At 38.2% G+C, this 14,382-nt stretch overlaps 1 protein-coding gene across 5 annotated transcripts in view; it reads left to right on the top strand.

Moving 5' to 3' along the window:
• AFG1L (AFG1 like ATPase) overlaps nt 1-14,382 on the top strand; it is a 58,983-nt gene that overhangs the window by 17,982 nt on the left and 26,619 nt on the right. For all 5 annotated transcript variants that reach the window (XM_064649817.1, XM_064649813.1, XM_064649814.1 and 2 more), the window contains 2 exons: nt 482-581; nt 3,494-3,552. In XM_064649817.1, the coding sequence (XP_064505887.1) occupies nt 482-581; nt 3,494-3,552 (159 nt within the window). The remainder of the gene's footprint in view (nt 1-481; nt 582-3,493; nt 3,553-14,382) is intronic.

Genomic DNA, 14,382 nt, shown 5'->3' with positions numbered 1-14,382 from the left:
CAGCAGCTGATTATGTATAGTTGGCTACTTGTCTTTATTTCTGAAGTCCCATGACCATTTAAATTCACCTCTGCAAACCTTTGCCTCAAAGGTAATAGAAATGTAAAACAGCCGGTGTGTATTTTCTTTCTATTTTCTGGGTTTTTTTTCGTGTTGCTTCTAATTAAGTAGGCCTCTTAAATGTTTAGGTCTGTTTTCTGTCTCCCACCTGTAGTTTTATTATAGAAGTTAACACGGAATCATTTAGCAATTGGTAAAGAAATGGTGGAGTTCCTCAATAAAGAGTGGGCAAGTTTTGAAAGACTGTGGTACATTCGCTGCTTATTAATTATCCCTTTTATTTTTTTCTCACCAAGCAATAATTAGAATCTTTCTCCAATGGCTTTCACTAACAAGCATTTTTCCTGGCTACAAAGCCACTTGCAGATCTATTGCGGCAGAAGCTGAAAGCAAGATAAAACAAATGTGTTGTCTTCTACAGGTCACTGACATTGCTGATGCCATGATTCTGAAGCAGCTTTTTGAAAATCTCTTCCAAAATGGGGTTGTCGTTGTGGCAACATCTAACAGGCCGCCAGAAGGTAAAAACAAACATGCTACTGGTATTATCCAAATACTATGAATCTCAGTATCTTACAAAACAATTGTAGTAATATTTAACACTAATAAAATCTCTAGTCTGCAAGAATCTGAGATATTCTGGTTTGCCCTGTATTTTTTCTTGTTCTTAAGGAAGAAAGATTTTTACTAACTCATACTCCTCTTTTCTCTCAAACTCAGGGTGTTCCTTCCCCCATCACTCCCAAATCCTTCCACGTGTTCTGATCTTGTCTATTCTATCCAAACCAGTGGAAGGGTATTTGGGAACAGGGATGTTGAGGAGGGGTAAAATACTGCCTATTTTAGATGTATGCCAGAATAGGAAAAGACCATATTCTGCAGAAGAGAGGGGAAATGGGAGTGCGATCCTTCCCAGTTTCTAACTCAGGAACTTGCAGACTTGATCCATCAGCTCAAAGCAGAACCCCTTATCAGGATGCCAATCTTAAAGCCCAGTTTGAGTTCACTAGTTGTTTCCATTTCTAACTTTTTTTAGAATAACTAGTCACTGGTAGCAACTAGCTAGGTAAATATTCTACAAAGCGCCCAAATCTGTTTGGGTTTTAACAACTGTAATTTTTTGTAGAGCAGAAAGATGTTTGTATAGTGTAGCATTAGCAGTTAGCATAATGCATAATTTCTATGCAACTTTTAGACTGATTAATTTTGAATGTTTGCAAAAAATACTGAAGAGTTACAGTATTAACTGTAACTACAAGTTAATTTTTCTACCCAAATTAATTAAGTAAAAGGCAATCACTATAGATTTACAATGCACCTTATCTTAGGAAAAAAAAAAAAAGAAAAACAAATCCACCCAAAGTTTTTTAGGTTTTTACTACAGGGTTTAATAATTCCCTCTTGGCTTATTTTACTTGTTTGAGCAAAGAAGATGAAATCATAACTACTGTATCTGGGTTAACTACAGATAAACTGGATGCCTTACTCAGTTGAGAGCCATCCTTGTGTTTTTAGAGCACTGCTCTTTGAAGTTCAGGAGAAATTTTTATCATAACTTGGGAATTGTATCCAACATCTTAAATTGAGGTATCAGTTTGTGACCATTATTGTCCTATGGGGTTTTTTAATGCATATTAAGTCACTTTATCAATCCAAAAGCCATGCACTTCTTCTAGCTGCCCAACAGAGAATGTCAAGAACAGCATCTCCAGAACTGAACTATGTTGCAGTCCAGGTGTTGGTCAATGCCTGTCTCTTCCCTTGTCACTATTCCTGCATGCTCAAGGCATGTCTAAAATCCTCCCACAGGAAAGAGAGTTGAGTTACTGTAATATGCCACATCAAGGTTTAAGAATGGAGAGATTTGTTTCCTGTTGATACAAAGAGGAAAAGTGACTTTTTCATTAGAGAGCAGATGTATCGAGCTGCTGAACATTGGTGCTACACTTAACTGTGTTGAACTTCTGCCCTAGGGGGATATGAGGGGAAATACTCAGGTGCAGTATTTGAGGAATCCTGGCTTCATTTCTCCACCAAAATTACTGTTTATTTTCTCATCCTCACAAAACAGAGACATAATACAGAACTCACAACCCTACTAATTAAAAGACCTAACAGGAATAGCTGTCTAATAGTGTTGTTACATGTTCACTAATCTTTGCAAGTGAATATGCAATTGCTATACACTTTTAACAAATGTACAGCCATCCTGATTTGCAGAGTTGTGAATGAGCATGATACATGGCTTCCTACAGCTTTGTTAGTAATTAGGATGTGGAATCTCCTTCACTGATAATTTTCCTAAATATTTCTACGTACATATCCAATTTTGTGAAAACCATTCTGTAGGTGTCGTGTTGGTGTGTCATGGATGCTGCATCTTCTGTCCACCGTGAGGTGTTGGCAAAGCATAAAAGCTTTAGCATAGCTATAGCCTTCAAGCATTATGGGGAATGTAAGTCATAATCATAACCTGGAATGGTCTTTGTGTGGAGTTCTTGTGATATCTCTACCAGGTGTCTGCATTGTCTTGCTCATTCCTCCCATCAGTTACATGTGTTTTACTGCCTTTTTATAAGGCTTCCTAATATTCGTGAAACAGAGCAGCTCATCATACAGTTTAAGTGGTTACATTTTGAAAGAAGTCATTCTCTTGTGAACTTCTTGGGCAGTTGGATAACTTCCAGAGAAGATAAGTTTATGTTGTATAAATATATGGTGATAAATAAGACAAAAAAATGCTGTTTTGCAGTTGTTTTTGTTAATTTGTGTTTTCTTTGAGTACAGATCTGCATTTTGTTACGTAACATCTCATTTTTTTTTAAATTTAGATTTTATTTTTAGCAACTTTGCCTAAGTTAACATAATAATTTAATTTTCATTTTTTTAGCCTTAGGGATGACCCTTTTTCTTGCTTTGGAAAAGGGGGTGTACCTGGCAGAATTGCTAGAAGATAAAGTGTACCACAGTACACTGAAAAAGAATGATGCTGACTTTGTAAACTCAAATTGTGTATTTTTGGTTTATGTGGGGGTTTTGCCCTCTGCCAAATACACAGGATTTAACAGTTGCACAGTTTGACCTTATAATCATACCAATGTATACCCAGAATTACAAGTGATTTTTATAACCATACTTTAAAACAAATGATAGTTTAATTTCTTCTGTTAGAATCAGTTTTATGTCATTAGAGATCTAAATAATTTTTTCATTCCCTGCCCTTTTCAAACTTCCTCAGGGTGTTCCTTTCTTCCTTAAGAATGTATTGAATTTTCATACAGTAAAAGAAGAGAAATCAATTTCAGCTCTCCTTTTCTGTCTTTTGTTCCTCCTCCTGTCTCTAGCAACACTGTTTTGTTTGCTAGACTAGTAGACAAGCTGACATTGTTATTAAGACTAAGTAGCAAAATGGTACTGATTTTCTTTCTTTCAGATCTCTATAAAAATGGTCTTCAGAGAGCTAATTTTGTACCATTCATTGCTGTGCTGAAGGTAAGGAGAGCCACCTGTTAAATGCCTTTCAGTTTTCCCTGTTTTATTAATAAATTAGAAATTTGTACAGGATTGCTTTGATGCTGGTTTCCAGATTATATATATGCTTTAACTATTTAGAGCAAAAATAATTGAAGGTAAGGTAAGAAAGGACTTTTTCCTTCTGAAATTAACATGTCTTGAAAGCTGGACATTTTTAGTATGACAAAAAGTTATCTTTTGGACTAAGGCAGCAGAATTTGTTTGTTTGGATAAGACTTTCTTGCTGGCTGGTGTGTGTATGCTGAATAACATAGTATGCCTCTAACATTTGTGTTGTACTTGTGGACATCTTACATTTATTATGGTACAAAAACTTCCTGTTTCTTCAATATAAGGAAAGTAGTGTTTGTTCTGTACCCCTCAATTGCCTTGTTTCTGGGTCTTTCTCATGTGTAAGTAGTTTTTTGAATGGCTAATTTTGAGGCTTCGTATAATGTTCAACAAGGAGCAGCTCTGAAGCTTCCTTGAGTCTGCATGTTGTAGTGTGGCAGGTCAAAAACTGTAATTGCTTCATGTAAATTAAAAAACAGAGGATCCTTTCTCTATGTGAATAATACAATCAGTGCTTATTTTGCTGTTAAAAAGAACATATACTGAAATCACACTTTTAAGTTCTGGACTAATCACAGATATTTTTCATTCACAAGTTACATTTGTATTGTTATGTTATTGAGGGCTGACATACACCTCTCATATCCTGCTCTGCCTGGATTGACGTGACATGTAAAATGGAAATAACAGCATTTCCCTAACTCACAGAAGTATTGCTAGCACAGATACAGAAATAATGTTAACTGTATTGATCTCTAAGATAAGAGGAGGGTAAGGTAGACTTTAGGGTAGGTTTGGCTTTGTGATAGGAAATTTGGAATTGTTGAATACAAACATCGGTTGGATGTTTCTGTTAAGGTGCTCAGCAGTAAAGAAGAAGACATTGCCTTGGGGTTTCAGTGGTCCCTTTTTGAATCATGAGATTGCTTGATTGCCTAAGCACCTTTGAAAATCTCATCTGATGTTGACATTTGAACAATTACCAGTTTTTGAAGTTAATATGCCATTGACATTATTGTGACACTCCTATACATCTTAGAATGGCTGCATATAGAGTTAGGGAGATTACCAGTGAAAGTGGTTCTCACCTGGATGGCTTTAGAAAAGTAAGAAACATAAAAAAAAATGAACAACCACTTCCATTTCAGATTCTTGAAAAGGGTTTATTCTGTAGCTGCCTGCATGGAATGCAAGAGAACTCCCAGTCATAGAGTACTTTCAAGAATAGAAGTAGTTCCAAATGCAATTGCTTTTTGCAATGCAGCAACCATAGCAAATCATTCTTTTCTATGTAGCAAATCATTCTTTTCTAAGTCTACCTTGTTGACTCTGAGTTTTCTTCCTGATAACTGTAAGGCTCTTTAATTTCACCGATCATCAGACTTTAAGAATATCTGTCATATGCTTATTTATAGTTTCCTTTTTTTCTTCTTTCTATCTAGCTGAAATAAAAAAAAGTGAAATGTAGTTTATGCATGTAGAACACCTCATCAGGACTGGGAACGTGATCAAAATATTTTAGAATGGAATGCAGAGAGAAGCATTAAAAGTGGATTGGTCTAGAGCTGCAACATAGAATGGAGTAGTGCAACAAGAAACAAGTACTACAACTCAGACTTGAGGCAGATGAATATTGTCATTATTATGAATGGAGAAAAAAATGTTCAAGTTCAACATAGGAGCTTCAAATTCCTTGAAATGTTCTTGGGAAGGTGGGATGAATGGAAAGTATTGACAGTTAATTTCTGTAAAGAGATGCTTCATTTGAAATAGATTTCAGGCTGTTTTCATTCCTCATAAATGGAAGACATAGTTCCTAGATACACAGGTACGTTATAAAAAAGTATTTTCCTGTCTTCAAATGATCAAAAGTAATGGTTTCTTTCCTAGACCTATGCTCATCCTCGATTGTTGTTTTTCTTTTCTGCAGTCCATGTAATTCCAGTATCTGTGTTTGAGTTCCTATTTCATACAAAGAAAACTGAAAACCAGTTTCTGTGGAATAAGCAAAAGGGTGAAATAACATTCTAGAGAAGATACAGTTATCTTCCAGAGTTTGTCTGTATATTGTCTTTCTAGTTAGTAGATTACTGGGGACAAGTGATTGTTGAATGCCTGCAGCATGAGGTTGCAGTTGATAAGTTCCAGTTTTTAGGGATGCATGCTTCAGGTCCCACATCTAGTGGCCACAGAAAAGCCCCAGGTCTATGTTACTGGGCAGGCCAGTAACACCACTGGCAGCGCTTTCTGCCCTCTGTGTGTTCCCTGTCCAATTCTGAGCCTATCCCAATGTTCCCATCTTTTGAAATCTTAAATCATTTGAGATGTAATTTTTCAGCGATTCTTTAATCAAAGGGGTAGTTTTCATAAACAGAGGAAAACTCTGCATTGATCAGATCATTGTTATGGCTATGTTCTAGTTACAGGGACGGGGACCAGTTTATAAGTATGTGGGTATAACCTCTGTGTCATTTCTGATGGACTGTTAATAATGGATCATTTGCAGCAGCTGCCCAGGGCACACCTGACACCTCAGGCTACAAGCTGGGTGTTAGAGAAACCCTGTGAGGAGTGTTTCTTTTGTTTTCACGCTAATAACTGTGATAAGTACCCTCCGGGGAGGCATTAGCACCTTCACACCCAGCCTGAGGGGTCATGTCTGCTAATGGGCCATACTGGACTGGCATAATAGGCAGCTGCAATGACCTGGACCATTAAAGACTCCAAAAGTATCCCAGGACTCACAGAGTTAAATCATCCATCGTGAAACTCCCTGCCCTGGGGGAGGTACCGGGCATTCCCACTTGAACCTGAGCATATATAAACTTTGGGTTTTGAGACTTCTGGTACCACTCCTCGGATCCAGAGGAGGACCAGAACTTCAACACAATTTTGATCATCATCCAGACCAACAGGTTTTCCTTTCCTTTTACTTTGCACCCAGGGGGCCATGTGGTGCTCAGCACAGGGGCTGTGAAACACCGTTCTGTTCTTGTCCCAGGGTGCTGGGTTATATATCTGTTTGTTGGGGGTGAAAACCAGTTTTTCTCTGTATCACTGGATTTATTGGAATCTTTTTTAGTAAATTGTAACTCTGACTTGTAATCTCTCTTGAGTTGGGTTCATTTTTCCCGCCTGTTTACTTCTAAACCAGCACAGGCTATAATTCTTTGGAACACAGTATTCCTTATGGAAGGGCTTAGTTTCTGCAATAGATAAGAGTGCTTCTTCAGTCCATGAAATTTTACAGAGATAGAGCTTTACAGAGATAAGAAGTATTAGGAAGAAAAATCTTTTAATTCTATAATTGTAATTAGATTCAATCTCTTTTGATTGAGCTTTTAATCTTGCAGGATCTCTTACTGAGCATTTTAAAGTGCATGGAACTACTATGTGGGGTTTTTTTAAGGCAGTTTTTGAAAAGAGAAACATTCATTTCTCACAGTTACTTTGTTCAAATGCTTAGAGCATAATTACTGCAAAAATTGTTAAGCTAACCAAAAAAAGATACATAAATTTTCTAAATGTTTTAAAGCTGATTTACAAATCACAGAATCAGCTAGGTTGTAAAAGACCTCTGAGATCATTGAGTCCAGCCTTTGACTGAACACCACCTTGTCTATTAGACCATTGGCACTAAGTGCCACATCCAGTCTCTTCTTAAATACCTCCAGGGACGGACCACCGCCCTGGGCAGCCCATTCCAATCTCCAGTCTCTCTGTAAAGAACTTCTTCCTTATGTCTAACCTTAACCTCCCCTGGCACAGCTTAAGACTGTGCCCTCTTGTCCTACAGCTGGTTGCCTGAGGGAAGAGACCAACCCCCACCTGGCTACAACCTACTTTCAGGGAGTTGCAGAGAGTGATGAGGTCTGTCCTGAGCTTCCCCTTCTCCAGGCTGAACAGCCCCAGCTCCCTCAGCCTCTCCTCATAGGGCCTGTGCTCCAGTCCCTTCCTCAACCTCACTGCTCTTCTCTGGACCTGCTCCAGCACCTCAACATCCTTCCTGAACTGAGGGGCCCAGAACTGGACACAGTACTCCAGGTGTGGCCTCACCAGCGCTGAGTACAGGGGAAGAATCACTTCCCTGGTCCTGTTGGCCACACTGTTCCTGATCCAGGCCAGGATGCCACTGGCCTTCTTGGCCACTGGGTACACTGGTGGCTCATGTTCAGCTTCCTGTCATTCAGAACCCCCAGGTCGCTCTCCGTCTTGCCGCTCTCCAACCACTCTGTCCCCGGCCTGTAGCGCTCCATGCGCTTGTTGTGGCCAAAGCAGAGGACCTGGCACTTGGCCTTGTTGAACCCCATATTGTTGGATTTGGCCTATTTATCCAGCCTGTCCGGGTCCCTCTGCAGAGCCCTCCTGCCTTCCAGCAGGTCGACACTCCTCCCCAACTTGATGTCATCTGCAAATTTGCTAAAGGTACACTCAATCCCTTCATCCAGATCATCAATAAAGAGGTTAAACAGGACTGGGCCCAACACTGATCCTTGGGGGACACCATTAGTGACCAGAATAAATAAAGATACATAACTTGGAATCACAGAATCGTTAAGGTTGAAAAAGGCCTTGAAGATTGTTGAGTCCAACTGTTAACCCAGCACTGCAAGTCTACCACTAAACCATGTCCCTTAGTTCCACATCTACATGTCTTTCCTCCAGGGATGGTAACTCAACCATTTCCTTGGGCAGCCTGTTCCAATACTTGACAAATGCTTTTGGTGAAGAAATTTTAATCCCAGGTCCTTTTCTGCTGGTGAGCTTTCCAGCCACTTTTCCTCCAGCCTGTAGCACTGCAGGGAGTCGTTGGGAGCCAAGGGCAGGACCCAACACTTGGCCTTGTTGAACCTCTTACAGTTGGCCTTGGCCCATCAATCCAGCCTGTCCAGATCCCTCTGCAGAGCCTTCCTACCCTCCAGCAGATCAACATTCCACTAATCTTTAACAATTTGATGTAAAATATGATGTGAGGCTCTTGGAAAAAAAAAAGAAGAAAAGGAAAAAAAAGAGTTCTTTAATTTACTGGTTTGGCAGTAATTTTGGCAACATTTTAATTTTTACAGATGTTTAATGAAGACATTTACATCAACCCTTAACTCTTCTGGAATCCTAATTCTAGTTCAGTGACTAGTTCAATGTTTCATTCTCCAGAAAACAGGAAGGAAAACTCAAATAATTTGTTGCATAGAGTCTGTAACTTCAGTGAGCAGTTCTTGAGCTTCCAAAGGTTTCCTGGAAGTGTGGCCTGAAGTTTAAAAATGTCAAGCTGTGTTGAAATACCAAGTATGTAACTTCTGCATTTTGTCAGTTTTACTTTGTGCAATAGACCTACACTGCACTAAATTCTAACTGAAAGTCAGAAAGTTTTAGGGCCTTTCATAGTCTGAGTATACTTTTACAAGGTACAATTTTAAAATAAAATGTTTGGCTTTGGCTACCTGCATTTTGCTTTAAGAGAAGAAATCAGCCAGAACTTTATTGTTAGTAGGACATGAAAGTCCTGTCAGCTTTCTACAGTGACCTTTTTTTTCCCCCTTCTGCTGTTACGGACCAAATAGTTATTTATTTTAACAGTATTTGATTAAAATGACTCTTAACAGTAAGCATTGTGCACTCAAATAGAAAGCAATGTATTTTTATATGCTGTGTTGCACTCTTTCATGAAATTGGTTAATGATTATTATTGTGTTTTTAATTGAAATATACATTTTCTTAGAAAGCAAGAAATTGAGGAACTTGAAAGCATTTTCACTTTTCAATAACTTAGTTTGCATATGTGAAAAATACTTGTTTAAAAAACATTTCGAGCTGTCCCTAAGAAAATGGTGGGAGTTAGTTTTGTACAAAGGCATTTGGTAGATATAAAATGTCTTTGATGGTGCAGTCAGCTTTTGTCCAACCACCTGTGTGAGAAATGCAGGCATTTGTTGAGTGGCGGATCTGCCTCCCCCCTCGCCCCCCTCCCAAAAAAGTCATCTCCTTGATGAAATTGATTTGTCAGTTTGTTCCAGTCTAATGGTGTGATAGCCCAGCAGCTTTCAGTATGTTGAATAGTTAAAACCTGCTTTTGAGGTCAGTGTCAGCCACTCTGACCCCTGTGAACTGTCACCTGAGTCAGAATTGCAGGGATTAGGCCTTTGATATTGTGATGGCTTTGCCTATCAATTGACTTTTTCATTACTGAAGATGTTGGGCCTTTTGTTTCCCTTCTTAGTATGTAACCAAGCAAACTCCTAAGTAGAAGGAGCATTTGTTCTTGTTCTCTCTCTCTGCAAGTAATAGAAGTACTCGTCTTTTGTGAAGTGTACCTAATTAAACACAGAAAAAATAAAAATAAGAAATATAGCATGCCTGCAAGTATTTTTGTGCTGAACATCAGTATAATTTTTGGGTGATTTTAGTTGGACAAATTTGTGAGATTATCAACTAATAAAATGTTGTATATAGAAAGCAGGGTGCCAGATTCAAGTTACCAATCCTTTCTGCATTCAACTCTCTAAATCTCTCTGTGTGTATGTGTTACATTAAAACACGAGATTTATTTGAATTCTGTAGTTTAGAGCACTTAAATGTTACAATATTTTATAATGTACCTATTGCTATGTTGTATTCTCAAGAGATGAACTGTTCAGTTTGTTAACCTTCTACATCTGTCTTACACGCTTGCTCCTACAAACTTTATTTAGATGCAGATCAAAATTTATCTTAGGATAAAATAGTTGCTACTGTAGCTCTGTGCCAGGCTTTCTGCCTTCTCTCTCCCATTAATTGCTAGGATTTTCTGAGCTCTTGCTTGGTTTGTTTACTCCCTGATTAAAATAAGTAAATCAAAGCATATCATAGGTATGGAATAGTTGATTCCTGCTGTATCAGGATAAATTAGTCTAATTACACGTGGCAGTTCTGTTTGCTTGTGATGTAATGTGAAATGAGGTCCTGCCTCCCCCCAAAAAGCCCGAGCCAATTAATAAAGCTTTTAAGCTCTTTGTCACAGGCCACCGTGGAGGTCTGCAGAGAAGAACTTTAATCCAATAAACATTTCATTTAGATCATGAAAAGAAAGCATGAGGAGAAGCTCCTACAAGAGAGGGTGTTACCAGCAATTCTAGTTGTGAAGAGATGTGAGGAATTTGCTAAATTAACAAGACCTTCATATTTAACTCATAAATGTGTCAAAACTAATAATAGAATAATTTAATTTGAGTTGAACCTTATATTGTTAAAATTCTAAGAAGCCACAACTGTTTTCTTCAAAGACTTTACTGTTGAGTTGGATGGACAGGGCAAAGGGAGGTTGTGAGAAACCCAGATAGCAAATAACACTGGCCGGAGCTGGTGGAAAGGGGGGGGGGGAAGGAATAGATAATTAGGTGTAATTAGCGTGTATGAATTGTTGTCTCCCTGCCCTTGGCTTGAATAAATTTCAGAGAAAAAAAACCCTAGTGGTGAAAACGCTTTGATGTAAGAAGAGTCATTGTGGTTTGGCAGCATAAAGGCAGTGTTTTATACTTCTTACATAATGGTTGTGATACAGAATGAGTGAATGGACCCTGCACCCCCCAGCCTGCTTTACAGCAAGGACTTTTGGATTCCCTTGAAACAAAATGCATCAGAAGTTTTCAGTTGTTGGTAATGAGGTAGTGGACCTCATCAGAGCTAAGCGTAAGCCATCTTTAGCCTTTGTTTAGACCTTAATCGCTTTTTTTTTTTTATTCTGGGAAATCCAGTTTTGTAAATCAATACTACTTTTTTTTTTCTTTCCTTTTTTTTTTTTTTTCTTGCCTGCCAACAGTTCTGGCAGGAGCAAAGGCTAATACTGGGAAAAGAAACACAAATCAAATGTTAAAAAGAAAAACAACAGCATAAAAGAAATCTAGACAAATAACTTTGTCCAGGGTATAATTCCAATGAAGTACATGTATTAGGGGTGAATTTGACCCTTAGCTTACGAAACATCATGTTATAAATTCAGTGTGAACTCTTGGCATTTGTTTTTCACAGAATGCCACAGCTTGCTTATTAGGAGATTGAAAGTTACAGTCATTATTGGTTCTTTAGCAAAAGTGGGTGTTATACAGTGATTTGTGGTTTGCAGGTTTGGCCTTTTTTTTTTTTTATTTACTTTTTTTATTTATACTTATTCTGCAAGGAGGATTTTTTCCCAAGTGATGTGAAATGGGGAGAGCTGTTCAGTGTAATTCTTATTGCATGGAGGTTTACTCTGCCATTCTTCTGCTCCCTGACTGGAAAAAGGAGAGGCTACTTGTCTCTGAGCCAGCACAGCCACATCTGTACCTTCTGAGTTCTTTCACTTTTGTTTGAATATCTGAAATACTATTCACAGAACAGTACATTTTGAGAGTCTCTCTCTTTATTCATGCACCATTATTTTACAAGTTAATTGTCTATTTTTCCTCTTCTTAGGGGGTAGCTGATTTGTAGCTAGACATTAAAATAAGTTATTGAAAAGTTGTACAATAGATCATATGTTCTTTGTGGTAGCAAGAATAGTGGGGTTTCTTAGTTGTTAAAGTTTGAAGGCTGTAATGTAAACTCATGCAACTTCCACTGAATGAATTTTGCCTCTCAATTTATCTTTGCTAAGCTCTTAAGTTTAAAGTCTAAACGTTCTTGTAACAAGTGTAAGAAAAAGATTCATTGAAAAAATTATACTTGGCAGTATTTCTTTTCCCAAATCATTGTGCTCTAGGTCCATTGAAAAATAAATCACAGATAAAATGTTTGTCATCCAAACTCAAACTGACCATGATGTTTCCATCATATTTTATAAGATTCTTGGATGATATTTAGAAAGTTTTCCTCAAAATTTCTTTGTGTGGTTATTTGGGTTTTTTTTTCATTTTGTTTTGTTACAGTGTTTGCAATTGGGATAAAGTGTGATATATTTAAGGCTATTTTAGCAATTTCCCATATTTCATTATTGCAGAAGAATATAGGGGAAAAAAGACTGTAAAAAAATTTAGTTAACCCCTTAAAGCATTGCACTGTTTTGTAGAACAAATAGCCTTTTCTCCTTGAAGTTGATTTGATCTGTGAAAGGCAATACCTGAATATCATGCAAAACTAAGTAATTATTCCTGATTGTAGGGTTTGGGGGGTTTTTTTTCAGGTATAGGTCACAGGAAATTCAGTTAGGGTAGAGTATGTACAAAGCTAAGAAATGTGTGGATTTTTGTTGTAAGATTGTGCAAAAATTATTTACAGTTAATACTTGCATAAAGGTTAGAAAGGTTGATGAAGTGATATTTAGTTTTGCTTTACTATTCACTGCATGTCAGAATGTAATTATGACTGATTCATGAAACTGTCTTAGAAATGAACCATCTTTATTAAAATGCTGATCAAGACAAGAGCTGACAGTAATAAAGAATAGAACACTTTAGTCTTGTTGCTTTTGAATGATTGCTAATTACCCCAGAGGTCATGTATAGTGCTTATGAGGATTCATTGACATTTTCTTTAAAGTCTACTGTTTCAACAACATCTGAACAGGGAGACAAAAACTACGTGCACACCCAACTATGCTTGGACCAAGTTTTTATCCACCACCAAATACCTGATGATTCTCTTTCTCCTTTCCCCTCCCCTTGAGTACATCTCATTCCTGTGGATTGGTGTAGCAGAAAGCTGGAGTTTAACAAATTTAGTTACTTTTAAAAAAAAAACCGAACAAACTCAAGGCAAAAGGATAAAAGGAGCAGCCCCTGGAAGGTCCTGCACCTGTACCACAGAAGCAGAGAATTGCAGAATATGCTAAGTTGGAAGGGATCCACAAAGATTATCAAGTCCAACCCTTAGCCCTGCACAGGTGGTTGGCTCTCCTGGCTGCCAGGGCACTGCTGACTCACATTCAACTTACCATCGATCAGGACCCCCTAGCCCCTTTCTGCAGCACTGCTTTCCAGCATTTCATTCCCCAGTCTGTATGTGCATCTAGGGTTGCCCCACCCCAGATACAGAATCCGGCACTTTCCCTTCTTGAACAGAGGTTGGTCATTGCCCAGTCCTCTAATTTGTTGAGGTCTCTCTACAGGGCCTCCCTGCCTTCGAGGGAGTCAACAGCTCCTCTGAGTTTCGTGTCTCTGCAAAACTTGTTTAGTATCTCTTCCAGTCCTACATCCAAGTCGTGTACCATGCATGCCATGACCAACAGTCTGGTTGATCTCCTTTTACAGCTGCACCAGAGAGGAAACACTGCACATAACTTCACAGACTTCTCTCAGCAGGCTGTTGAGAGCCTGTCCAGCTTATGACTTGTCCAGCTTATGAGTCCCAGTTGGACCAGTTTCACATTCTGAAACATGCTGATGACTGTCACTTGCTGATGACTTTGCAAGTACACTGAAGTTACTCAAAGCACTGTGGTTGTGCTTTGTATGTCGGAAATAAGTTTTTCATGACATGCTACATTTTTGCTAAGACGATTCTTCTTCTACCACAGTTACAGAAAATGCCAGTTTGTAATGGTATCCTTTGAATGGAGAAACCTTTTCTTGAATTCATTTAAGGAAGAATTTTGAGAAAGAAGGAATAATATTAGATAATCTAACACTATATGGAGTCGAATAATGAAAAATAAAAATGGTTAAGTCTAGTGAGCTTTGTTTACCTAAGGAACTCTTCCTCTGTTGTTGGCTGGGGTGCTCTCATCATGTGTCTATGTGTTGTGTGATGCAAAAGAGTTTTTCTCTCTTAAGCTGGATGTAAATGTAT

This window comes from Pseudopipra pipra, chromosome 3 (assembly GCF_036250125.1).
Source record: "Pseudopipra pipra isolate bDixPip1 chromosome 3, bDixPip1.hap1, whole genome shotgun sequence".
In the NCBI taxonomy this organism is placed as follows: Eukaryota; Metazoa; Chordata; class Aves; order Passeriformes; family Pipridae; genus Pseudopipra; species Pseudopipra pipra.
The sequence above is the reverse complement of the archived record's forward strand: the minus strand, read 5'-3'. Positions and strand labels throughout refer to the sequence as shown.